The sequence below is a fragment of the Schistocerca nitens genome, chromosome 2 (genome assembly GCF_023898315.1).
Source record: "Schistocerca nitens isolate TAMUIC-IGC-003100 chromosome 2, iqSchNite1.1, whole genome shotgun sequence".
Classification (NCBI taxonomy): Eukaryota; Metazoa; Arthropoda; class Insecta; order Orthoptera; family Acrididae; genus Schistocerca; species Schistocerca nitens.
The window spans coordinates 1179460546-1179487369 of NC_064615.1; the positions used below are offsets into that span (position 1 = coordinate 1179460546).

The 26824-nt window shown below is 40.4% G+C and overlaps 1 protein-coding gene across 1 annotated transcript in view; it reads left to right on the plus strand.

Annotated features, from left to right (window-relative positions):
* LOC126235644 (odorant receptor Or2-like) overlaps positions 1–26824 on the plus strand; it is a 90979-nt gene that overhangs the window by 23825 nt on the left and 40330 nt on the right. The window contains exons 3-4 of the mRNA XM_049944358.1: positions 13102–13201; positions 24083–24184. Of these exons, the coding sequence (XP_049800315.1) occupies positions 13102–13201; positions 24083–24184 (202 nt within the window). The remainder of the gene's footprint in view (positions 1–13101; positions 13202–24082; positions 24185–26824) is intronic.

Genomic DNA, 26824 nt, shown 5'->3' on the forward strand with positions numbered 1-26824 from the left:
CTTACCGTAAGGAAATGTTTGAAATCAAATCCCCGCATTTCCTCCTGGCGAGGCCCTTGAATGTTTCTATTTTTCTCATGTCTGCCCCTCAAATTACATCCTTCCCTGTCGTCAAAATCTCCCTCGTGGCCGGAGTCCCTCTCTGCACTGTTCGTACGGCTATTTTTAGTGCTATTGGCGAGTTCGGAATCACACGCCATGCGGTTTTCCAGATGCGCCACGCGTTCTTGTAATTCGCCTGTTACAGCTTTGTGTCGCCTGTTCACTTCGAATTGTCCCTTCTCAAATTTAAGAAGCGAACGCACTTCTTCGGTCTCTGCGGCCGCTACCGGTGTACTATTGTTCTCGCTTTCCGTCAGCTTCATCGTGCCTACAATGTCCGCTAATGCCGCAATCTTATCCTCTATTTGTCTCTTCTCCTCCGCCCCAGTCTGCTTCAATTGTTCAACCTGCTGTTCCAATGCGTGGATCGCTAAACTGTTGTCTGCTATTGTGTTGCTAACGGACGTGGGACAATGCGTTTCTGCCTCTTGGACCTTCGAGAGTACCTGGTGGTGTTCCCTTTGGCATTCTTCCCTCAGCTCTTGGAAATTCCTAAGTAGCCATTCTTCACTTTCTTTAGATTCGGTCTCGCCACTCCCCTTGCTCTGTTCTAGGGCTTGCAGACGGTCATCGATTTGTTCAAATGTACAGCCTAATTCTTTCATAATATCACTTTTTATTTCACTTGCCAGATTGTTTATTCTTTGTGAGATATCATCGGACACTCTCTGCATCGACTTGTCGACTTTATTTGTCTGCTGGATTAGTTTTTTGTCTATTTGTTCGCCTAGCTCGTGGATAGATTTTTCAGATTTCTGCGTCATTTGTTCGCCTAGCTCGCGGATCGATTTTTCGGATAATTCTTTTTGTTCTCGGAACGATTTTTCTGATGATTCTTTTTGTTCTCGGAACGATTTTTCTGATGATTCTTTTTGTTCTCGGAACGATTTTTCAAATGATTCTTTATTTTGTTGCAATAAGGCTTTCATGAGTTCTGCCAAATCAATTTGGTTAGTAGGAGGCAAATTTAATTTCTGGCTCTGCTGTGAGCCCGTTCGTGCTGTTTTGCATTTCGTCTGAAGTATTCCCCATTGCATTTTCGGAACCGCCCGACGCGTTATCATTCGAAATCAAATTATCCCCTTGGTCCATGTTGCTTAAGTTGTCGGACCGCTTACTTTTAGTTTGGTTACGTGTCTGCATTAGTTCAATTTACACCCAGTACGTAACACACTAATCACAGTAAATGTATCCCCCAAAAATTTCGACAGTTACACGAAAGGTACCCAACCTAGTACGCACTTTTTCACACGCAAAACAAATTTTTATCTTTGATCGATACAGTGAAATTTACAAGCGAGAGAAAAAAAACACACACCCACATATAAAACACACAAATATAGAAAACACACAAATATAGAAAAGAAAACAAGACAAACAACGCAACGCCGATCAACAACGCCGTGAATCTTTTGAAAGTCTGCTCAGAACAACGCAGAAGTTGTTTGAGCGCTGTAGGGAAAAAAATTAAGATTATACAACGCTTGCAATCTAACGTTTCAGAGATTCCAGAGTCTATCGGAATCACAGAACAGGGTCGCCATGTGTAAGTTAGCTACTTTAATTTTGGTATGAAATCGTTACCAATAGCCAATGAAACCGGGTTAAAGCCGTGAGCTGTCTGGGGAAGTTAATATTGCATTACTAAGCAACTGTTTCTGCTGGTAACTAGTCTAGGTTTACCACATTACCAATCAGACTAACATTGATTATAATCTTTTACAGTCATACAACAACCGGTAATATATCTATATATAAAAAAGGAGAATTTAAATAAAAAGAAAGAAATCAGTTTATATTTGCAAATTTATTTTAAGATTGATCATTGAAATTTCAGCATATTATACGTGAGTTATACTGAGCTGGTGCCTTATTTACGATTGTGAAAATGTGAGATTGGAATCTTACGGAACACATAAAATATGGAGCCAAGATTGGGAGACTGGATACAACACTGCATTCATAAAACAACACACAAAGAACATTGAAACACATGCAAGAGAAAGTTAACCACAACCAACAGATTCAAATTTTCAGTCAAAGAAATTACGTTCGTAGCACAATCCTGTCCGTCACGTAATTACCACACACTGGTATACTAAATTCATATTAACTCTTTGTGAAATCTTCCCAAGAAGAATAGCTGAGGGCTACTTTGATGATTCCACCACATGCTTCACGTGGTCAACTTGGTTTACAGAAAGCGTATAACTCCACAGTAATTTTGATAATAAAATAAATTCGATCGAAAAGCAATTGACAAAAGAAAAACCTTGAACTGGTTACTAACGTCTTACTATTAACCTGATGGGTCAAACAGTTATATAAGCACGTGGTACTGGTCTCGCAAAGTACACCCCACGTGGGTTGAACATAAAGAAAAGTTGCTATATTGAAAATATTGTTAAGATGAGACGTTATAATCACACAAGCATTCGCATTTAAGATTGATCTTAGTTAGAGTTACTGACCAACACGTGGTTCCACTTTACTCACAAAGTAATGACAAAGCAACAACCGCAAAATAATCTGAACTTGACACGAGAATTACACTACGCTGCAATTTAAGGTAACCTTAGATATTTTAGAGCTAACCCGAAATAAAGGTGATTAAATTTTCAGTTAGGCTGAAGTTAAGAAATCCATTGTCCTATGGACTTAGCAGACACGCGCTTAGCCGGAGATCTTACCACTACAGACGCTCGCCACCGCCAGACTGCAACTGCCTACCGCCAGACTGCAACTCTGCTACTACCAGACTGCAACTCTGCTACTACCAGACTTTCCTGAGAGTGGCTCACCAAGACAAACGGAAGGGGCCAGAGGGGCAGCTTCCTATACCAACATGACAAGGGACGGCCAGGACCATACTAAGAATAGAAACCTCTCTGCTTTAAGAAAGCGTAGCTACCTGTTCCGACGTTGGTCCCACTGTTCTCTAGCAGACAGCCTTGTCTGCTACCCTCAAGCATGCAACTACAAACACATTTGATCATTCATCCTCTCACACAGAAGGGAAGGGGGATGACAGTATCTTATCATATACTGTATATCACAGAAAGCAGATGTAGGTTCCGTATGAGACTGTGTGACATGAATTACATATTAACTGTGTTTTCAAGTGTAGTAGTGTGACAGATCGTTCTTGTTTACGTGTAAAAGTAACACGTTCCACTACTCAGTCTCCTCCCAGATAGTCAGAAATGCCACAGTAAATTTAGAAGAGGAATTTATTCCATAAAAGACAATAAATTTGAGAAATTAAACATGAAAGGAATCCAACAGAGACCTTTCAGTGTCTATAAACGGCGCTTCACACATTATGGGACAGAAGAGGATGGAATGTGATGGAAAAGAGCAGCAAAATATTGTGCATGAATTTTGGCATCCATACAGGCCATGAACAGAACAGGTCGAGACTGAGCAGAATCAGAGTGTCAAAATTTCTCGGAAAGAAAGTTGACATTTACTCGTTTGGGGTGGATGGGCGGGGGGGGGGGGGGAGGCGGGGAGGGGGGGAAGAGGGTGGGGGGTTGGAACAGAACAACATAATTGGAAACATACCACGTTTATTTTGAATCGATAATGTGCTTTTCCATAAACCACTGACCTCACCTTTCCTTGGTTCCTCACTTAATAAACTTGATAAACCACTTCTTCAGAATTCTTTTGCAACTGCCTCTGCACTGTTGTTACTGAGGTGAGGCTGTGAAACTTCGCTGTGTTTTGGGAAAAGAAGGAAAGTTTGACATCACAACAGGAGAAACGTAGGGGTGGAGGTTCCCCCACTTAATATTTACAGGAAAATGTGAGTGGTGGCTAGAGTTTAGGATGTCACTTCCCCTCCAGCGCTCGGCATTTCCCCTACAGTGCCTGCCAACCACCACCACTACCGCTCTCCCCATACGTGCCTTGTCATCTGCACACCTACAGCAGCCATGGTATTCTGTGCACACTACAGCATCAGAACTTAACCCCAACTTCTTATAGTGGTTGATTTCGTGATTTTGTTTCTCTTTAATCTTTACTTCATTATTTGCTTTGTTCTAGTGGCACTTTCCAAATGTCCCGAGATAACTTGGATATTTTTCCATTATCCATTCACAGAAGAGACATCTGAAAGCGGATAATCATTTTAGGATTTACAATACCTGGACAAAGAAGAGTCCATACTGTGCTTGAATAAGAATATAAAGTGTCGAAACAGTCTTCATGAAATTACCTTTTCTTAGTGTGAAATAAATCAGCTCTGTTAAAGAAGAAAAATGCAAATGTTTTTGATGTTGAAACTTCCTGGGAGATTAAAACTGTGTGTTGCACCAAGAATCGAACTTGTGACCTATGGCTTTTGCAGGCAAGTGCTCTACAGATTGAGGTAACGAAGCACGACTCACGACTTACACCTAATGCTCTACTTCAGCCAGTATCTTCCAATCCTCACAGAAGCTCTCCTCCTTATCTTGTGAGAGTAGCACTCCTGTAAGAAAGGATATTGCGAAGACATGGCTTAGTCACAGCCTGGCTGATTGTTCCACAATGAATTTTCGGTCTGCAGCAGAGTGTGCGCTGGTTGAAACTTCCTGGCAGATTCAAGCAGTTTTAATCTTCCAGGAAATTTCAGATCAGCGCCCACTTGTTTTTGACGTTATTTTGTAGTCAGCAAACTAAACACAATAAACTTTGTCAAGGATATGCGTTTTGACTTTTTTCTTTGGCCATTAATAAACTTCGTCATTCCTAGCTTTCTGATTCTGATTTTATATTCCGGCATTTTGTATCATCGATTGTATCTCACAATGTGACTTTAATCGTTCCATATGAGGCTAATCGTAGCAATGACGTTCGACGTCCCATCTAGACTGAGGATACATTACCGTCCACTTCCGAACAGCTACATTTTGTAGTTACTCATCACTGAAACGTACATTGAAGTCTCTCGTAAATGGAAGATTACATGCATGATCAATCGCACTCTTGATAAATATCTTTCAAAGAAAGAAATAAAAGATGCCAAACACCCAACTTCGTTACATGGTATTATTCAGACTGTCTAGTGAAAATAAGTAAAATACCACCATAGTAATAAAGGACTCTGCCGAAAATTCGACAGTGAAATCGTAACCGAAGCTTGTGATTCCGTAGGAGCTATGTGTGAAGCCTGTAACAAATTCAGTAGGCAGATCTTTGCGAAAGCCCTGAAAAAAGAAGCAGCTATAAAATTCGGATCCTATGTAAAAGTATAACAGAAACCTGCCAGTATCTTGTGGATTAGTACGGTGTTGAAATAGGAAATAGTACACATATTTCAGATATTAAATTCTGCGTTTAAAACTACGTGAGCGCCTAACCAGGCTGTGGCCAAGCCATGTCTCCGCAATATCCTTTCTTACAGGAGTGCTAGTCTCACAAGGCAAGGAGGATAACTTCTGAGAAGATTGGAAGGTACTGGCTGAAGTAGAGCAATAAGTGGAAGTCGTGAGTCGTGCTTGGTTACCTTAAGCAGACTCGTAAAACTTGTCAAACTCGTAAACCAGTCATGTTGGAAAAAGCACCAGTCGTACTGGAAATGCTCAAAGGAAAAAAAGAAGGCATTCATCGATCAATTGTCTGCTAGATTCCCACGAACACGATACGCACGCAGCCTACACCGTCTACAAACAGAGCACATCTGTTTCCCAAGAGGGATAAAATAATGGCCACAAAGTAAACAGATTAGTTTTTCAAGCGCCCGTATGTTATTGGATCTTATAGCATGTCTATTTCTGGGACTTGTATATACAGTGTTAATTTTCACCTTATTCTAAATCAAAACGAAATGGGCTGGTGATACAGTACCGACTCTGTCTCTAATTTCAAGATAACAAACCATTTCACAAGTTTTATTGTCATTCAATGAACTTCTTTACACTTCATTAAATGATTAATAAATTAATTGATGTAACTTTGTTGTTGTTGTGGCCTTCAGGTCGAAGGCTGATTTGATGCCGCTTTCCATCCTAGTCTATTCTGTACAAGTCTCTTCATATCTGAATAACTGCTGAACCCTATATTCATTTGATTGTGCTTTCTGTATTGGACACTTGGTCATATTCTATTATTTTTATCCCCACATTTCTCTACATAACCAAATTAGCTATTCCTTGCCGTCCCAGTATGTGTCCTGTCAAACGGTCACTTTTTTTTTGTCAGATTGTGCACGCATTTTTTTTCTAGAAATTGATTCAGTACCTCCTTACTAGTCATTCGATCTACCCATATAATCTTCAGCATTTTTTCTGTAGCACTACATAACAAAATCTTATACTCTCTTATTTTCTGAATTGCTTATCGCCCACGTTTTACTTTCGTGCAAGCTTACACTCCAGAAAAATAACAAATCTTTTTTCTCAGAAATACTTTTCTTCCTGTTGATAGTCTGAACTTCATAACCGCTCAGCTTCACACATCAGTTAATTTGCTACTGGAATATCCAAACTCATCTTCTCGTGTAGCATTTTCTAATCTAATTCCATAAGCATCACCTGTCGTAATTAAACTACATATTGTTACCTTGTTATTGTTTTGTTGATTTTCATCTTTTAACCTCTTTTAAAGACGCAATCTATTCCGTTAAACTTATCTGCCAAGTTCTTTGCTTTCTCTACCAGAAATGCCCCCCCCCCTTTTTTTTTGAGTCGTCAGTCTTCTCACTGGTTTTCTGCGGCCCACCACGAATTCCTCTCCTGTGCCGAACTCTTCATCTCAGAGTAGCACATACAACCTACGTCCCCAACTGTTTCCTGGATTTATTCCAGTCTCTCTCTTCCTCTACAGTTTTTTTCCCTCTACAATTCCCTCTAGTACCATCGAAGTCATTCTCTGATGTCTTAACAAATGTGCTATCTTCTAATCCCTTCTCCTTGTCAGCGTTTTCCACATATTCCTTTCGTCTCCGATTCTGCGCAGAACCTCCTCATTTCTTACCTTATCAGTCCACCTAATTTTCAGCATTCGTCTGTAGCGCCACATCCCAACTGCTTAGATTCTCTTATGTTCCGGTTTTTCCACAGCCTATGTTTCACTACCATGCAATGTCGTGCTTCTGACGTACATTCTCAGAAATTTCTTCCTCAAATTAAGGGCGATATTTAATACTAGTAGACTTCTCTTGGACAGGAATGCCCTCTTTGCCAGTGCTAGTCTGCATTTGATGTCCTCGTTGCTCCGTCTGTTATTGGTTAATTTGCTGCCTAGGTAGTAGAATTCCTTAACTTCATCTGCTTCGTGAGCATCAATTCTGATGTTAAGTTTCTCGCTGTTCTCATTTCTGCTAATTCTCATTACTTTCGTCTTTCTTCGATTTACTCTCAATCCATATTCCGTTCTTATAAGACTGTTCATTCCACTCAGCAGATCATATTATTATTCTTCGCTTTCACTCGGGGTAGCAATGTTATCAGCGGATCGTATCCCTGATATACTTTCAGCCTGAATTTTAATTCCACTCTCAAACCTTCATTTTATTTCCATCATTGCTTCTTCGATTTATAGACTGAACAGAAGGGGCGAAAGACTCCATCCGTGTCTTACATCGTTTTTAATCCGAGCACTTCGTTTCTGATCTTCCAGTCTTGTTATTCACTCTTGGTTCTTGTTCATATTGTACGTTACCCGTCCCTCCCTGTAGCCTACCCCTATTTTCCTCCGAATTTCGTGCATTTTGCATCCTTTGACATTGTCGAACGCTTTTTCCAGGTCGACAAATCCAGTGAACGTGTCTTGATTTTTCTTTAGTTTTGCTTCCATTATCTACCACAATGTCACCATTGCCTCTCTGATGCCTTTGCCTTTCCTAATGCCAAAGCGATCGGCGTCTGACACATCCTCAGTTTTCTTTTCCATTCTTCTGTGTATTACTCTTGTCAGAAACGTGGATGCACCAGCTATTAAGCTGATTGTGTGATAATTCTCGATCTTCTTAGCTCTTGCTGTCTTCGCAGTTGTGTGGATGAGAATTTCCCGAAAGCCTGATGGTATATCACCAGTTTAACACATTCTACACACCAATGTGAATATTAATTTGTTGCCACTTCCCCAAATGACGTTAGAAAGTCTGACGTATGCATCCTTTCTGCCTTATTTCATCTTAAGTCTTCCAAAGCTCTTTTAAATTCTGCTTGTAATACTGGATATACTACCTCTTCTATATCGACTCCTGTTTCTTCTTCTATCACATCAGACAAATCATCTACCTCATACAGGTCTTCAGTCAACTCTTTCCACCTATCCGCTCTCTCCTCTGCGTCTAACAGTGGCATGTCATTGAACTCTTTATGTTACTTCCCTAGATTTTAGTATCATCGAAGGTTGTCTTAACTTTCCCATAAGATGAATTAGTCCTTCCGAAAATCGTTTCTTTTTCGATTTTTCACATTTTTCCTGCAGCCATTTAATCTTAGCTTCGCTGCGCTTCCGATTTATTTGATTTCTAAGCTACTTGTATTTCTGTATTCCTGAGTTTCCCGGAACATTTTTGTACTTCCTTGTTTCACCGATCGACTAAAGCATTTCTTCTGTTACCTATGGTTTCTTTGTATTTACCTTCTTTGTACCTAAATTTTTCTTTCCAGCCTCTGTGATTGCCCTTTTTAGAAATGTCTATTCCCCTTCATCTGTACTGCCTACTGAGAAGTTCCTTATTGCAGTACCTATAGTCTTAAAGAGCTTCAAACGTATCTCTTCATTCCTTAGTACCTCTGTATTCCACTTTTTTGAGTATTGATTCTCCCTGACTAATCTCTTAATCTTCTTAAACTTCAGCATACTAGATTGTGATCTCTGTATCTGCTCCTGGCTACGCCTAAACAATCCAATATCTGATTTCGGAATCTTCGTCTGACCATGATATAAACTAACTGAAATCTTCCCGTATCACCCGATCTTTTCCAGGTTTACCTCCTGCTCTTGTGATTCTTGAACAAAGTATTCGCTGGTACTTGCTGAAATTTATTGCAGAACTCAGTTAGTCTTTCTCAGCTCTCATTCCTTGTATCAAGCCCATATTCACCCATAACCCTTTCTTCTTCTGCATTCCAGTCTCCCATGACTACTAGATTTTCATCTCCCTTTACGTACTGCATTACCCATTCAATATCCTTATATACTTTCTCCGTCTTTCGTTTGCGACTTTGGCACGTATACCTGAAGTGTAGTTGTCGGTGGTGGTTTGCTGTCGATCCTGATGAGAACAACCCTATCATTGAACTGTTCACAGTAGCACACTATCTGCCCTATCTTGCTACTCATAACGCATTCTACTCCCGTTATACCATACTCTGCTCCTGTTGATATTCCCTGTACTCATCTGAGCATCTGACCGTCCATCCATTTCACTTCACTACCCTCTACTGTATCTAGATTAAGCCTTTACATTTCCTTTCTCCCTACCACGTTCAAGTTTCTTACAGTCCACGCCCCGACTCTTAGAACGTTCCAGCCTCCAAAGCAAATAATATTAATACACCTATCTGCAGATCGAGTAGCAAATTTATATGTTACTATATTTCTCATGATGCCAAATGTAATAAAATAACATACTATTTTACCTATACAGTTCTAAATATATATAAAAACTTTGTAATTAATTTGGCAATATCAACTCAGAACTTCAATGTCTCTGTACTAATGTAAAAGGCATTACAGTTGTGTAAATGAATATATGATCCTTTCCAAACATAGGACATCATCGTCAAATGTTACGATATATCATAGCATCTGTGATACTCATATGTTTGTAAGCCCTTTGTATGTATCAAAACATGTGGTGCGTGGTTGAAATGATCTCAGCGACAAATCTAAAGAGTACAGTGAAAACTATTTACATGTGCAACAACGAGGATGCAGTGGGAATGCATTTACATCTGTTGGACAAATATTATGAAAAAAAAAAAAAAAAGAAACCGACATTTCACGTAAGTCACATGCAACGAAAATCTGTAACGCAACCATCTGTGTGTGGCCTGTTTATAATTATGTTTTATTTATATTTTAGGACAATTAATCTGTAAAAACGCACCAAATGTCATAAAGAAAGCATGTCAACCGTCTAAGGATGAATCACAACGATTCGAAACCGGTAACGCTTTCCTTTGAATAAAGGAACTGAAAGTAAATTTGTGGCTGGTTGCTGTCCTAACACCATCACCATTTGTCTTTCGTTGTTTATTCATTCTTCTTATCATGATCACCTCCCCTTTGCAGTCCCCTCCCGGATATCCGAATGGAGATATCATAAAGACAATTTTTCAATTACAGGCCACATGTCCGTGGACACACGTTACGTGTCTTTAATGCAGTGGTTTCCATTGCCTTCCACATCCTTATGCCGTTGATCATTGCTGATTGTTTCACTTTCATCGGCAGCTTCCCACCCCAAGGGCAAGAGAGTGCCCTGAACCTCTGTCCGCTCTTAACCCTCTTTGGCAAGGCCATTGCCAGAATGAGGGTGACTTCTTATGCCGCAAGTCTTTGGTAGCCAATGCTGATTATTAATCAAAATTTAAGCAGTGACGGGTCCCAATCCGAGACCGAGAACGGTTTCATTACTAATCAAAGATCCACAGGCCCATCTCGAAATATGTTATCATTTGCGAACTTCAGTTTTTATTTTGGCTCCGTGGACCTTAATTCCCTTACCCACTCGTTCCTTGATTTCCGTTACTGCTGGGTTAATGTAGATGTTGATTTACATGGAGGATAGGCTGTACCCCTGTATCACTTCATGCTGAAGTATTGCTACATTTTTTATTATTCACTATACAGGGTGAGTCACTAACTATTGCCTACTTCAATAACTCCGAAAGTATGACAGGCGCTGAAAAGTTTGTGGGACAAATGTTGCATGGGGCAACGGGGGCCATAATATGTCATTGGTTTTTTGCTGCTAGGTGGGGTCGCATCAGAGATACGAAGGTCAGCTTTATTTTTTAAAAATGGGATGCTATAGTTTGGTGCTTATTTTCTGATAGCGGCTATCGAGAAGAATCCAATGGCGTGTAACCGTAAGGTCTTTGAAGGTCAACGATGGTCAAAAAGGCGGCATGAACGTCCATTCACAGAAGGTGTTCGAAGTGATGAGTGCAGTGCTGCAATCTTTTTATCATGGGCTGAGTGGTATTCCTTATCACTTCGGCGCTTATCGAAGCACATGCTCTGACAATTCTCTCTCTTATATCGTGCAGATAGTAAATATTCGCCGAATACGGCTTATCCATCTAAAGTGCCATTGACAGGTAAACACCATTGACGGTTTCGAAATACAATAATAATAGGAATGGTAAGACTAGTATAGTCGAATCAAGTGAATGTGAATGATGTATTTCTTTAAAGAACAAGTCGATTTGCTTCTCATTTACGGAGAATGCCAACGAAATTCAGTGAGAACTAGAGACTTACACACTGAAAGATATGCTCAACGTTCTCACCCTACACGTCGTACATTTAAATATGTGTATGATAAATTGAGGACAACAAAGCATCGGAAGGAAAATTACTATCGAGGAAACGGGAATTGGTACTCTTGCCACTGTGGTTCGAGATCGTTGTGTTAGTTCGCGTCAAATCGCAAAGGAATCTGGCATGAGCCAGAGCAGTGTGTTCGTGTTCTGCATCGTCATAAATATCATCCTTAGCGTATCAGTCTCCACCAAGAATTAACTGGTAAGGATTGTATGCGTCGCATTGAATTCTGCCGATGGGCTCACCTTCAGATTCAGAGGGATGACACATTTATTAATTTGATTTTATTTACTAACGAGGCTACGTTCACGAAGCATGGAAATGTTAATCTGCAATACATGCATTATTTTGAAACTGAAAATCCGTATTGGCTGCGGAAAGCCGCACATCAAAAACCGTGGTCGGTGAATGTATGGTGTGGGTTACTGGAGGCCAGAATTATAGGCCCCTATTTCATCGAAGGAAATCTTAATGGTAGGAAGTACACCACGTTCCTGCAAGAAACATTAGGTCTGTTATTGGAAGAAATACCTTTAGGAAAAAGGAACAGAAATTGGTATTAATACGATCGGTGTCCGGCACAATTTTCGCTGATGGCTAGAAATGAGTTGCAGAGACAATTCCCGAATCGTTGGATTGGACGCGAAGGAGAAGTGTCGTGGCCGGCTCGTTCGCCAGACTTGATGTCTCTGGAATTTTTCTTATGGGGATTCGTAAAAGACATTGTTTATAAAGACGATATGCGAGGGACAATTGTCAGAGATTGTACTTCTATAAGTGCCGATCTGATAAGGAATACCACTGAATCCATGATAAGAAGATTGAAGCACTGCGTTGATACCAGTGGTCATGACTTCGAACGCCTTCTGTAAATGGACGTTCATCCCACCTTTGTGATCTTCGTTCACCTTCAAAGACCTTACTGTTACACATCATTGGATTCGTCTCGATAGCCGCCACCGAAAATAAGTATCAAACTATAGCACCCCATTAAAAAAAAAAAACAAAAAAAACAAATTTGACCTTCAAATCTCTGAAGCGACTCCACCTAGGAACAAAAAACCAACGTCCTACTATGGTCCCCGTTGTCCCTTGCAACTTTTGTCCTACAAGCTTTTCAGCTCTTATCATACTTTTCGACTTATTCTAGGTGGCAATAGTTAGTGACCCACCCTCAATATTATTTTCCTTTTTTGTTGTCATTGGGTAATGGGCCTTTAGTTCCCAGAAATATAATCTTTTATGAATAGTAAGCTAACTGATGTAATTTATCACTCTTTATCACTCTTATAAATGATTTCCTTATGATTTATGTTAATATTAATAAATTAGTGACTACCTTGGTTTGACAGTGTTTTAAATTTTGTGCTTAATTTGAGATTGTTTCTGCAGTCAGTGTGTAGAGCCAGAGTTCATTAAATTCAAACTCTGAATGAATATCGACGTGCCTGTGAAGTGAAGATGTAATCGGCCGGGGTGCAGAATGTGGTGCATGTGCTGCAGGTTCCTGCACGACTTGGAGGCCGCCATGAGCACCATGGTGCTGGTGCAGTTCTCCATCAGTATGTTCTGCCTCTGCATGGATCTCTACCAGCAGATCCAGGTGAGGACAAAATACCTGTGAAGCGTGCTTCTAACTATGTATTGTTTATTTTTAAACAAACACAAGCAGGCCTGGATCATTGACGACAGGAGGGGGGGGGTGGGGGGGGGGGCAACTGGGATGTCTCCCCCTAGCGACAATTTCAGGGTCCGCCAAATTCATATTCTTGAACAAAAAGCTTTTTTCACGAAGCGCCTCGCATCCAGCGCACGTCAGTCTATCGATTATTCACGTGATTTCGAAACGCATCCCTGTTGATTTTTTAATATTTTTAACATATTCTAAGCTGATTTCTCAACGAATCATAAGTTGATTTTTGAATGCATGCATAGTGTACGTCACGTCTCTGCCAGGGGAATCTCCGTGGCAGACAAATGGGGACGGGCCTATAAGAGCCGAGCCGAATAAATCCGAATGGGTGAATGGCAGCATCTACAAACAGAGAAACAAAAAATAAAAGAGAAACCATTTAATGTGCATTGTAACTGGTTGATATTTGAAGTTGCTGTTGTTGTGGTCTTCAGTCCTGAGACTGGTTTGATGCAGCTCTCCATGCTACTCTATCCCGTGCAAGCTTCTTCATCTCCCAGTACTTACTGCAACCTACGTCCTTCTGAATCTGCTTAGTGTATTCATCTCTTCCTCTATGATTTTTACATTCAACACTGCCCTCCAAGGCTAAATTTGTGATCCCTTGATGCCTCAGAACATGTCCTACCAACCGGTCCCTTCTTCTTGTCAAGTTGTGCCACAAACTCCTCTTCTCCCCAATTCTATTCAATACCTCCTCATTAGTTATGTGATCTACCCATCTAATCTTCAGCATTCTTCTGAGGCACCACATCTCGAAAGCTTCAATTCTCTTCTTGTCCAAACTATTTATCGACCATGTTTCACTTCCATACAAGGCTACACTCCATACAAATATTTTCAGAAACGACTTCCTGATATTTATATCTATACTCGATGTTAACAAATTTCTCTTCTTCAGAAACGCTTTCCTTCCCACTGCCAGTCTACATTTTATATCCTCTCTGCTCCGACCATCATAAGTTATTTTGCTCCCCAAATGGTAAAACACCTTTACTGCTTTAAGTGTCTCATTTCCTAATCTAATTCCCTCAGCATCACCCGATTTAATTCGACTACATTCCATTATCCTCGTTTTGCTTTTGTTGATGTTCATCTTATATCCTCCTTTCAAGACACTGTCCATTCCATTCAACTGCTCTTCCAAGTCCTTTGCTGTCTCTGACAGAATTACAAAGTCATCGGCGAACCTCAAAGTTTTTATTTCTTCTCCATGGATTTTAATAACTACTCCAAATTTTTCTTTTGTTTCCTTTACTGCTTGCTCAATATACAGATTGAATAACATCGGGGAGAGGCTACAACCCTGTCTCACTCCCTTCCCAACCACTGCTTCCCTGCCATCTGGTTTGTGTACAAATTGTAAATAGCCTAACGCTCCCTGTATTTTACCCCTGCCATCTTCAGAATTTGAAAGAGAGTATTCCAGTCAACATTGTCAAAAGCTTTTTTTAAGTCCACAAATACTAGAAACGTAGGTTTGCCTTTCCTTAATCTTTCTACGAATCCAAACTGATCTTCCCCAAGATTGGCTTCTACTAGTTTTTCCATTCGTCTGTAAAGAATTCGCATTAGTATTTTACAGCTGTGGCTTATTAAACTGATAGTTCGGTAATTTTCACATCTGTCAACATCTGTTTTCTTTGGGATTGGAATTATTATATTCTTCTTGAAGTCTGAGGGTATTTTGCCTCTCTCATACATCTTGCTCACCAGATGGTAGAGTTTTGTCAGGACTGGCTCTCCCAAGGCCATCAGTAGTTCTAATAGAATGTTGTCTGCTCCGGGGGCCTTGTTTCGACTCACGTCTTTCAGTGCTCTGTCAAATTCTTCACGCAGTATTGTATCTCCCATTTCATCTTCATCTACATTCTCCTCCATTTCCAGAATATTGTCCTCAAGTACGTCGCCCTTGTATAGACCCTCTATATACTCCTTCCACCTTTCCCTTCTTTGCTTAGAACTGGGTTTCCATCTGAGCTCTTGATATTCATACAAGTGGTTCTCTTTTCTCCAAAGGTCTCTTTAATTTTCCTGTAGGCAGTATCTATCTTACCCCTAGTGAGATAAGCCTCTACATCCTTACATTTGTTCTCTAGCCATCCCTGCTTAGCCATTTTGCGCTTCCTGTCGATCTCATTTTTGAGACGTTTGTATTCCTTTATGCCTGCTTCATTTACTGCATTTTTATATTTTCTCCCTTCATCAATTAAATTCAATATTTCTTCTGCTACCAAAGGATTTCTACTAGCCCTCGTCTTTTTACCTACTTGATCGTCTGCTGCCTTCACTACTTCATCCCTCAGAGCTACCCATTCCTCTTCTACTGTATTTCTTTCCCCCATTTGTGGCAATTTTTCCCTTATGCTCGCCCTGAAACTCTGTACAACCTCGGGTTTAATCAGTTTGTCCAGATCCCATGTCCTTGAATTGCGACCTTTTTGCAGTTTCTTCAGTTTTAATCTACAGCTCATAACCAATAGATTGTGGTCAGAGTTCACATCTGCCCCTGGAAATGTCTTACAATTAAAACCTGGTTCCTTAATCTCTGTCTTGCCATTATATAATCTATCTGATACCTTCTAGTATCTCCAGGATTCTTCCATGTGTACAACCTTCTTTTATGATTCTTGAACCAAGTGTTAGCTATGATTAAGTTATGCTCTGTGCTAAATTCTACCAGACGGCTTCCTCTTTCATTTCTTTCCCCAAATCCATATTCACCTACTATGTTTCCTTCTCTCCCTTTTCCTACTCTAGAATTCCAGTCACCAATGAATATTAAATTTTCGTCTCCCTTCACTACCTGAATAATTTCTTTTATCTCATCATACATTTCATCAATTTCTTCATCATCTGCAGAGATAGTTGGCATATAAATTTGTACTGTTGTAGTAGGTGTGGGCTTAGTGTCTATCTTGGCCACAATAATGCGTTCACTATGCTGTTTGTAGTAGCTTACCCGCACTCCTATTTTTTTTTATTCATTATTAAACCTACTCCTGCATTATCCCTATTTGATTTTTTTATTTATAACCCTGTATTCACCTGACCAAAAGTCTTGTTCCTCCTGCCACCGAACTTCACTAATTCCCACTATATCTAACTTTAACCTATCCATTTCCCTTTTTAAGTTTTCTAACCTACCTGCCCGATTAAGGGATCTGACATTCCACGCTCCGATCCGCAGAACGCCAGTTTTCTTTCTCCTGATAACGACGTCCTCTTGTGTAGTCCCCGGCCGGAGATCCGAATGGGGGACTATTTTACCTCCGGAATATTTTACCCAAGAGGACGCGATCATCATTTAACCATACAGTAAAGCTGCATGCCCTCTGGAAAAATTACGGCCGTAGTTTCCCCTTGCTTTCAGCCGTTCGCAGTACCAGCACAGCATGACCGTTTCGGTTAGGGTTACAAGGCCAGATCAGTCAATCATTCAGCCTGTTGCCCCTGCAACTACTGAAAAGGTTGCTGCCCCTCTTCAGGAACCACACGTTTGTCTGTCCTCTCAACAGATACCTCTCCGTTGTGGTTGCACCTACGGTACGGCCATCTGTATCGCTGAGGCACGCAAGCCTCCCCACCAACGGCAAGGTCCATGGTTCATGGGGGGGGGGGGGAGGAGGGGGATATTTGTAGTAACAACCTGTAATTCTTCTTCACTTTCACTGTGGATTGCAGTGTTATCAGTGAATCTTAACACTGATATCCTTTCACCTTAAATTTTAATCCCACTCTTGAACCTTTGTTTCATTTCCGGCACTGCTTCTTCGACGTATAGATTGAACAGTAGGGGTGAAAAACTACACCCCTGCCTTACATCATTCGTCCTTGGTCTTCCACTCTTATTGTCGCTTCCTGGTTGTTGTTCGTATTATATATTACCCGTCTTCTCCATAGATTACCCATATCTTTATCAAAATTTGTAACATCTTGCACCTTTATACATTATCGGACGGTTTTTCCAGTTCGACACATCCTATGAACGCTTCTTGATTTTTCTTTAATCGTGCTTCCGTTGTCATGCGCAATGTCAAAGCTGCTTCTCTGGCGCCTTTACCTATCCTAAAGCCAAAGTGATCGTCATTTAACACATCCTCAGTTTTCTTTTTCATTCTGCTGTACATTATTCTTGTCAACAACGTGGATGCTTCAGCTGTTAAGGTGATTTTGCGATAATTCTCGCACTTGTCGGCGCTTGCAATATTCGGAATTGTATGGATCGCGTCTCACACGTTCTACACACGAACGTGAGTCGTCGTTTTGTTTGCACTTCCAGCAATGAGTTTAGAACTTCTGATGGAAAGCTATCTATCCCTTCTGCCTCATATGATTTTAAATCTTCCGAGCTCTTCTAAATTCTAATACTGGGTCCTCTTTCCTATCATCTCCTGTTTCTTCTTCTATTACTTCATTAGATAAGCCCTCCCCCTCATACATGGCCTCAATGTACTCTTTCAACCTATTCGCTCTCTCCTCTGCATTTAATAGTGGAATTCCCATTGTAATCTTAATGTTACCGCCCTAGCTCTTAATTTCACCGAAGGTTGTTTTGACTGTTTTATATGCTGAGTCAATCTTTCCGTCAATCATTTATTTTTCGATTGCTTCACGTTTTTATACAGCCATTTCGTCTTAGCTTCCCTGCCCTTCCTATTTATTTCATTCCTAAGGGACTTTTATCTCTGCATTCCTGAATTTCTGTGAACATTTTTGTACTTCCTTCTTTCATCAATCATCTGTGTTATTTCTTCTGTTACCCATAGTTTCTTCGCAGTCACCTTCTTTGCACCTACATTTTTCTCTCCAACTACTATGATTTCCTTTTTTTAGAGATGTCCGTTCCTCTTCAACTGAACTGCCTACTGAGCTATTCGTTATCGCAGTATCTACAGCCTCACAGAACTTCAAATGTATCTCTTCATTCATTAGTACTTCCGTATCCCACTTCTTTGCCCATTTATTCTTCATGACTAGTGTCTTGACTTCAGCCTACTCTTCATCATGACCAACTAGTTATCTGAATCTATGTCTGACCCTGTGTAAGCCTTACAATCCAATAATTGATTTCGGTATCTCTGCTTGACCATGATGTAAACTAACTGAAATCTTCCCTTTTCCAAATTCTTGAACAGAGTGTTCGCTATTACTAGCTGAAATTTACTGCAGATCTCAAATGGTCTTTCTCCTCTCTCATTCCTACTACCATGCCCATATTATCCCATAATCCATTCTTCTGCTCCTTTCCCTACAACCGCTTTCCAATCCCCCCATGACAGATTTTCAGCACCCTTCGCGTACTGAAATACCCGTTCAATATCCTCATATACTGTCTCTACTCGTCTTATTCTGCTTGCAACGTCGCCATGTATACCTGAACCATCCTATTCATAACGAGTCCTACTCCTGTTATACTATTTTCTGCTGCTGTTGATCTTACCCTCTACTCATCTGACGAGAAATCCTTGTCTTCTTTCCATTTCACTTTACTGACCCCTACTACATGTAGACTGAGCATTTGCATTTCCCTTTTCAAATTTTCTAGCTTCCCTACCACATTCAAGCTTCTGACATTCCACGCCCCGACTCGTAGAACATTATCCTTTGGTTGATTATTCAGTCTTTTTCCCATGGTCACCTTCCTTTTGGCAGGTCCCTCCCGGAGACCCGACTGGGGGACTATTCCGGAATCTTTCGCCAATGAAGATATCATCATGACACTTTTTCAAGTACAGGCCACATTTTCTGTGTATAAATGTTATGTGTCTATAATGCAATGATTTCCATTGTCTTCTGCACCCTCATGCCTTCGATCATCGCTGATTCATCCGACTTTGGAAATACATGGCTTTGGGTATACATATATGCTACTACAGATGAATATGTCATATGAACAAAGCCAGTATTTATTAAGCATTACCTGATATTAAGAAATCTCAATCTAAAACGAAATACATTTTTAAATACTTGGTATCAGAAATTATGGACTGCCTATCGACGTTTATGTTGCGACTCGTTGTCTTAGAGACAAGTACTGCAAAAGCGACAATGGACATATTTTCTTCAACAGGGCATTAAATATCAAGTTTTCATGAAAATTAGTCGCACACGTGGGTGCTTCATGTGGTCTACTTTTGACAACACAGATACTTGTACAACGTAACAGAAAACCGACTTTAGGAATAGTGTTAGAAATGTTTGTCAATTTCTTGCAAAGTATGCAAACTCCACCAAAAATTTCTGGAGCACTAAATAACATGTTACTATTTTTAGGGACAAATTTACGAGCGAAATTGTAAATGCCGTAGCTGATGTGGAATAAGCAGTTACCTTTGTTATGTGAGTGTTTTGAATGAAGTATTACAATCTCATGTTGACCTGACAGTTCCATTCTTCAGTTATCATTGTAGGCCATGACACGAGATTCATTATCTGCAATGGGTAAATAGCCCTTAATCACTCACAGACCGATCGAAATTTTTTACCTAACTATAACATGGTGGGTGAAGTAGGCGCGGTGCCGTTATGACGCCTGACGCCAGAGTTCTGCACCCAGGTAGTCCAGAGGTCAAGGGGCGCAACTCACACTTCAGAGACGCTACTACACCCGAGTCGCCAACGATATGCTTGCCACATAGCTCAGCTAGGAGAAACTCATCAAGCATCAATGCATGCATACTGTAAAGACGCGCTAAACGGTGAAAGCAGCAAGAAATAGAATAGACTAATTTCAAGTACAGACAAACAGGCATCACATAAGTAACAGCAGCCAGTTATACTGGAACTTCATTTTGGTGCTATGCACGGGGAAATATCTGTGCGGACTTCAGTGCGAGGCATGAGTAATATAGAAGCAAATATCCTCGGTGTAGCAAAGTAGCTCAATGCACTTAATAAAGGCAAGTCTTCCGTTCCAGATAGCATAGCAATGAGGTTCCTTTCAGAGTATGCTGATGCAATAACTCCATATTTAGTAATCACAAACAACCGGTCGCTCAACGTATATCCACACCAAAAAAATGGAAAGTTGCGGAAGTCACACCAGTGCTCAAGAAAGGAAACGGGAGTAATCTGATAAATTACAGACTCATATCACTAATGTTGATTTGCAGTAGATTTTGGAAGATATATTGTGATCACACATTAGTAATTACTTTGAAGGTAAAGGCCTATTGACAAACAGTCAGCAGGAATCCAGAAAGTATCGTTCTTATGAAACACAGTGAAAGATTGCCGTCAAACCTCCTTGCCTAGGGACGCCAGATGAAAGTTGATGTCATTAGCCCTGAATGAAAATTGCGTAACGGATAACTGGGGAGGGGAGCTTGAGAGCGCTACCTAGAGAGCGTGCCCTATTCTGTACGATACTAGGCAACGGGCTGGAGGGCTCACACGCTGATGTGTGGGTCCCTGCATTCTATAGCTTTTATTTTAAATGAATTCCATTTAGCTTGACTCCTTTGTGATTTTTAGGGTATGTTAAAGGTTGATGACAATTGGTTATTTTAAACATTATCACTCGACTTTACAGCGATTGCAGAAATTGATCCAGTTTACAGATTTTACAATTTTACAACTCATAGCTCGGGTATATTATAGCCTATACTAATGTGCACGCACATTTATACGGGCAAGACGGACTTGCGTTGGCCAAATGTATACCACCACAGTCTCCCAATATTTTACATGGGAAATCCACTATGTGAGGAGGATAACGGGCAAACTGGGGACTAGATACATTAACACACGGAGTCAAATTTCCGAAATTATACGAGAACAATCATTTCCTTACACAATCCGAAGCTTGAAATAAAAGAATTAGAGCAAATATTCAAATACCTCTCTTCCACGCGTGAACATCGAGACAGACGCATTGAGGGCACGTCTGCTCACTTACCCGTCTTCTGTAACAGTCCCAGAATATCGCCGGCACCCAGAGGTCTTCCTGGGTCCCGGTGGAGGGGATGGTCGAACCACTTGGCCGTGACCAACCTCTCCACCCCAAATCTTTGAAACGTCTTTGACTTTTACCTGCCTGTGCTGTCTCTCTGATTCCCTACCCAGGAGTAATGTTGGCACTGCTATACTACAAAACTACTTCCCAACTAAGATTTGGCCACGCTTTATGGAAAGGTGTGAGGTGGATTGTGAAAGTTCATGGGCAGATTAACATTCAAGTACAAGAAATGCTGAATACACGACACATATAAATACGTATTATGAAGCCTGACACATTTCTTTCCACCCGTCCACATGGGTCCTGTTGCACCCGCGGCCGGCCGCGAAACCTGCTGCTTATGCAGCGGAAACTACTGCACCGTTTCAACAGTTAGCTCTTTATTTGTGCGAAGTGGTGAGTGGTATCGACAGGGGCACTCAAATTGATTCCATACTTCTGGGTTTCCAGAAGGTTTTTGACGCTGTTCCTCACAAGAGACTCGTAATCAAATTGTGTGCCTATGGTGTATCGCTTCAGTTGTACGACTGGATCCGTGATTTCCTCTCAGAAAGGTTGCAGGACGTAGTAATCGATGGAAAATCTTCGAGTAAAACGCAAGTGATATCTGGCGAGGAACAGTTGTAGGACCTCTGCTGCTCCTTATCTACATGAACGATTTAGGAGATAATCTGAGCAGCCCTGTTATTTTGTTTGCTGATGATGCGGTCATCTACCGTGTACTAAAGTCATCAGAAAATCAAAACGAAATGCAAAATGACTCAGACGCCATGTCTGAATGGTGCGAAAAGTGGAAATTGTCTATCAATAACGAAACACATGAGTACAAAAAGAAATCCGTTACATTTCGATTACTTGGCTAATCTCACAAATCTAAAGGCTGCCAACTCGACTAAATTCTTAGGAATTACAATAAAGAGCAACTTAAATTGGAACGATTCAGTAGATAGCGTTGTGCTGAAGGCAAACCAAAGAGTAAGTTTTAGTGGTAGAACACTTAGAACACGCAACAGGTCTACTAAACAGACTGCCTACACTACGCTTGTCCGTCCTTTGCAAGAGTTCTGCTGTGGGATCCTTACCAAATAGGATTGACGGAGGAAATCTAAAAAGTTCAAAGAAGGGCAGCTCGTTTTTTGTTATCGCGAAATAGGAGTCAGACCATCACGATATGATAAACGATTTGGGACGGTAATCATTAATATAAAAATTTGAAGAAATGCATCTCTGAGCCATCACCTGTAGAGATACACCTTTGTTCTCTACCAGTTTCAGTTAAATAGGAATCTTCACAGAAAGACTATAAAATATAGAAACAGAAAAAACGTATGTAGTATTCACAGACAAAAGAAGCACATGTCTGAAGAGCAGTCAATTAGAAAGTACTTATAAAGCTGTACAATGATGAGTCACGAAGATATTATCTTCAAATGAACTCCAGACATATTTTCGTAAAATGGCTTCATAAAGTCAGATGAACTAAAATTATTTTGCCTTATACAAATACAATATCATATGGAATGTAATCCTTTGCTGTTACAACTCCTTATTTCAAACTCAAAGATGTATACATTACAAGGTGAGTGCCAAAGCTGTATTGTCAAAGATTACAGAAAACAACAATATTCTGCAGTTGAAAGAATATAGGTCGTATGTTACAGTCAAGGTTGGCAGAATCAATATCTTTGTCAACGGAGATGGCGCCCAAAACATCGACGTATTTTTGGAAGCAAGTAGTGACATTACATTTAATCAAAAATATCACATGAAAACAAGATTACTGGGTGCGTTTCGATGTACATTATGTGAACAATGTCTATGAAGTCAATAGTAACCGATAGAGCTACCACATGGCAGAAAAGAACGTAATTACATGGTAGAGTACAAAGTAAATCACGCATACCAACAGACATCTTAGGATCATTTAAAAACCTAAGATTATCATATCATTAAAATATGAAGACAATCTCATATCATTTTATCATAGGCACATTACAAAATTACTTTATGTCGATGTACAAAATATTTTATAATCATTAGGCTTTGTCAGTATAAGTGAAGTGTAAAACTGGTATAAAAATTAATAAAAGATAAAAGTAGTACAGGATCGTGAACCAATTAGGTTCAGTATATCTGAACATCAGTAACTAACTCAACTTAGTTACAGGGACACGTTAAACCATCTTGGGCACCTCAGTAAAGCAGCATCAGTTAACTGCTACAGTAGAAATACAGTGAAAGCAGATAATTACACATCATAACAGTAAAAACCAGTAATGTTATACATTTATTTTACATAGAAAGCCTATAAGAAGCACATGAAAAGATGACAACATTAGTTTTGCCTGAAAATTCTAAGTACAATACTTGTACTACCGGTACGAAATGCTCTGTTTGTCAGGTTGAGGCACTAATGTGTATTACGCACAATAAATACATGTAACTGTGTTAATAAAGCAACTAAACAAAGGCGTTTTCATTTCTAGCGAGAACTTTTCACGAAATTTCGATCACCAACTTTCTCCTCTAAAAATAAAAATATGCTGTTGTAGCCAGCCTACGTAGGGAGAAACGATCATCATAATGAAATAAGAGATATCACAGCTGGTACAAAAAGATATAAGCATACACTTTTCCCACGCTCTGTTAGAGAGTGGGACGGTAGACGTATAGCCTGAAGGTGGTTCGATTAGTTCTCGGCTTGGCACTTTAGAGTTAATTGCCGTGCAGTCACGTAGATGCAGACGTAGATGCAGACGTACGTGGTGCCTCAGCTGCGGTAACGATATGTCCTTCCTTCTGACAGGAGGTATGTGTTTCTGTGTGTGCAGATTGAGGACGCGCTCACGGCCCTGCAGTACGCCATGACTATGCCCTTCCACAGCATCCAGATCTACTTCTACTGCTGGACAGCTGACGTCATCACGCAGCAGGTAAGTCAACACTACGTTACGAGCAAACGTTGACTCTTGTTTCCGTTGATCAATGCCCATACTGGCTCTGCAGTGTCATCGTCGTGAAAGCGTTGGCAGCAGGTGTATGCCAGTTTTCTACACAAAGTGTATGTTTCATTCTGTGTGATTGTATTCAGTTTCTGAGATCTGGATTGGGAAGCCGCCTAGATGAGCTTGTGTGTCAGGCCAGACCTGAGGTCAATAGCCCAGCACACGGGAAAGACCCAGATTGAGCTCATGACCCCACCTCACTAGCCAGAGCTCTTGGTGTTATAGTGTACGAATAGACCAGGTAATCCTAACGCATCTGCACAGTTTAATGAGTAAACATGCTTCATTGTGGATTATGAGCTGATACGTTCTTTCTTTTGCATATTGCGACAGCTAATTACCTTCCTCAACATCGATATTCGGGTCATATGACAAATAGTACCTTTGTCGCTGAAAGCGTCACTGGATGAAAAACAATAGTGCCACGCAAAGACTGGGATCTATGTTACAGGTTATTAACAACACTAGGTGTAGCAGTCATCAACATTATCGCTTTTACTTGCTGCATAGGGACTTCCTCTAGATTGTTGCATGCTTCGAGGTTGTGGGACACCTCTTCTCTTGTGACCCTGCGACGGTTTAGTGAGGGGGCTACACTCACACATCAACAACTTGGTCATTATGAACAAATGGTCACATATCAGATTCTCCGCATCAAGGAACTGTATGATTGTGTCATGGACGCACGTATAAACGAAACATTTCTTATTCTTAAAACTGTCATAATGTACATAAGTGATTATATTACACAGTTACGTGAAACGGAAGCAAACATTGCAACAAAAATTCATTTTCTTTATTTCTAAGACGAGCTGGCAGCAGTGCAGTACCAGTGCTCCAGACTTTTTTAAGTAATAGACTGGAATGATCCAGTTTCTGACTATAGTCAACATCGTTACGTAATTGATCCAACCGATTCTGGTGCTGTAATGATCTGATAGTTGGAATGAAGCCAGTTCGAAACTACAACTTTTAATATAGTAACCTGGGGCACCGTTAAATCAAATACATTAACATCACCTGCTCTCTGCGAATAAAACACGGTCCAACAAACTATAGTCCGATTGTGAGGAGGTGTCTGAGTAGGTAGAATTGTTGCACAAACAGCTCCACAAAATTCTCATTTCATCTTGTTTGTAATCGTAAAATTTAATTATGATCAGTAAATGATTTAATATTTTCTGTTCCCTACCCTATGAGGCAGAACGAGCTGTTGGAGTAATAAGCCAGGCAGTCCTCAGCCAATTGCAGGCTATCTGGTAGTGTAATGGAGCAGAGGGAGCAGAAGTTGGGTTCATTTTAGGAGACATTCCCAGTTCAAGCATTTGCCTTACAACCAAGGAATCCCTGATATACACGACATAAAATCCCGTCTGAGGCCTGCGATCATTGTTGTGTTAATAATTGGCAACCAATGCTCTACAATCGCAATAAAGCCATCAGATGTTCAATTTCCTATTTTATTAGAACATGTAACGCGTTTCGGCATCACACCCATCTTCAGACATCTGTTAAAAAAAGTACAAAATATGAGTGAACAGCACACTCAACACGTCACAACGTTACAGAAAATTAGATCTGGTCATATGAGTTACATACCACAAACTTCAACTCCTTCCTAACCAACCAGGCGTACAGCCTTGACAAGTGTCGAATAACATACGACTGCGACGCAAGCAGTCTTGAAACAGGGCGTATACTGACGCTAAGCAAGTCAACTAGCAGCGAAGCGCCCTCGGTAGGGGGAGCTGCATGGTCATGTGCTCCATGCGTTCACATGTAATTTGATAATAATATGCTTAGCATACAACATCTAACAGGGTGTAATTACTATTAGCAATCGGAATATTACTTCCGTACACATTAACACTAAAATTTTTTTAATTCTTTTTAAAAACTCCAAAACTATTTTTTTTACATTGCCATCCTGTGCCTATAGCCAGTAGTGGCACTAAGCACAACTCAAACCATATGTCAATATAAAATAAATAATAGGGGGGGGGGGGGGGGAATTCCTTCGTGAATAAACATTTCAACCTCTCAAATCTCTAAAAGAATACCACCATATTAAATATAACCAACATTATCCGTCAAAAAGTAAAACCCTGTGATTAGCTCCCGTACACAAACGTCTTAAGCGCTATCTGTTGCCAACGGCAACCACATCGGCGGCAGCCATCCACCCATCGAATTACAGCCAAGAGATACTCATGGGCCATGATTGTCCAATTAGAAGCCTTCAAACAACAACTTACACCCCTCTACCACATGGAAAAAGTTTAATGGTGAGAGGAAGAGCATTTTCATGAAATTCCAAAACATACATTCCTTATATAAACTAGTGGCATGACAATTGCCCGAGTCGTACCTATGCTATCCGGATACGGGAGAGCTCTAGATTTTTTAAAAAACAAAAAACAAGACATTAAAAGTGTTAAAACTTTAAAATCTAAAATCCATAAAATTAACCATTGTGTCACCAAGGACCATCCAAAGGGTACAGTGGTGAACAAATCCGTATATGCCAGCGTATCTGCCCATCTGACTTTCCCCGTATGACGTTAAACT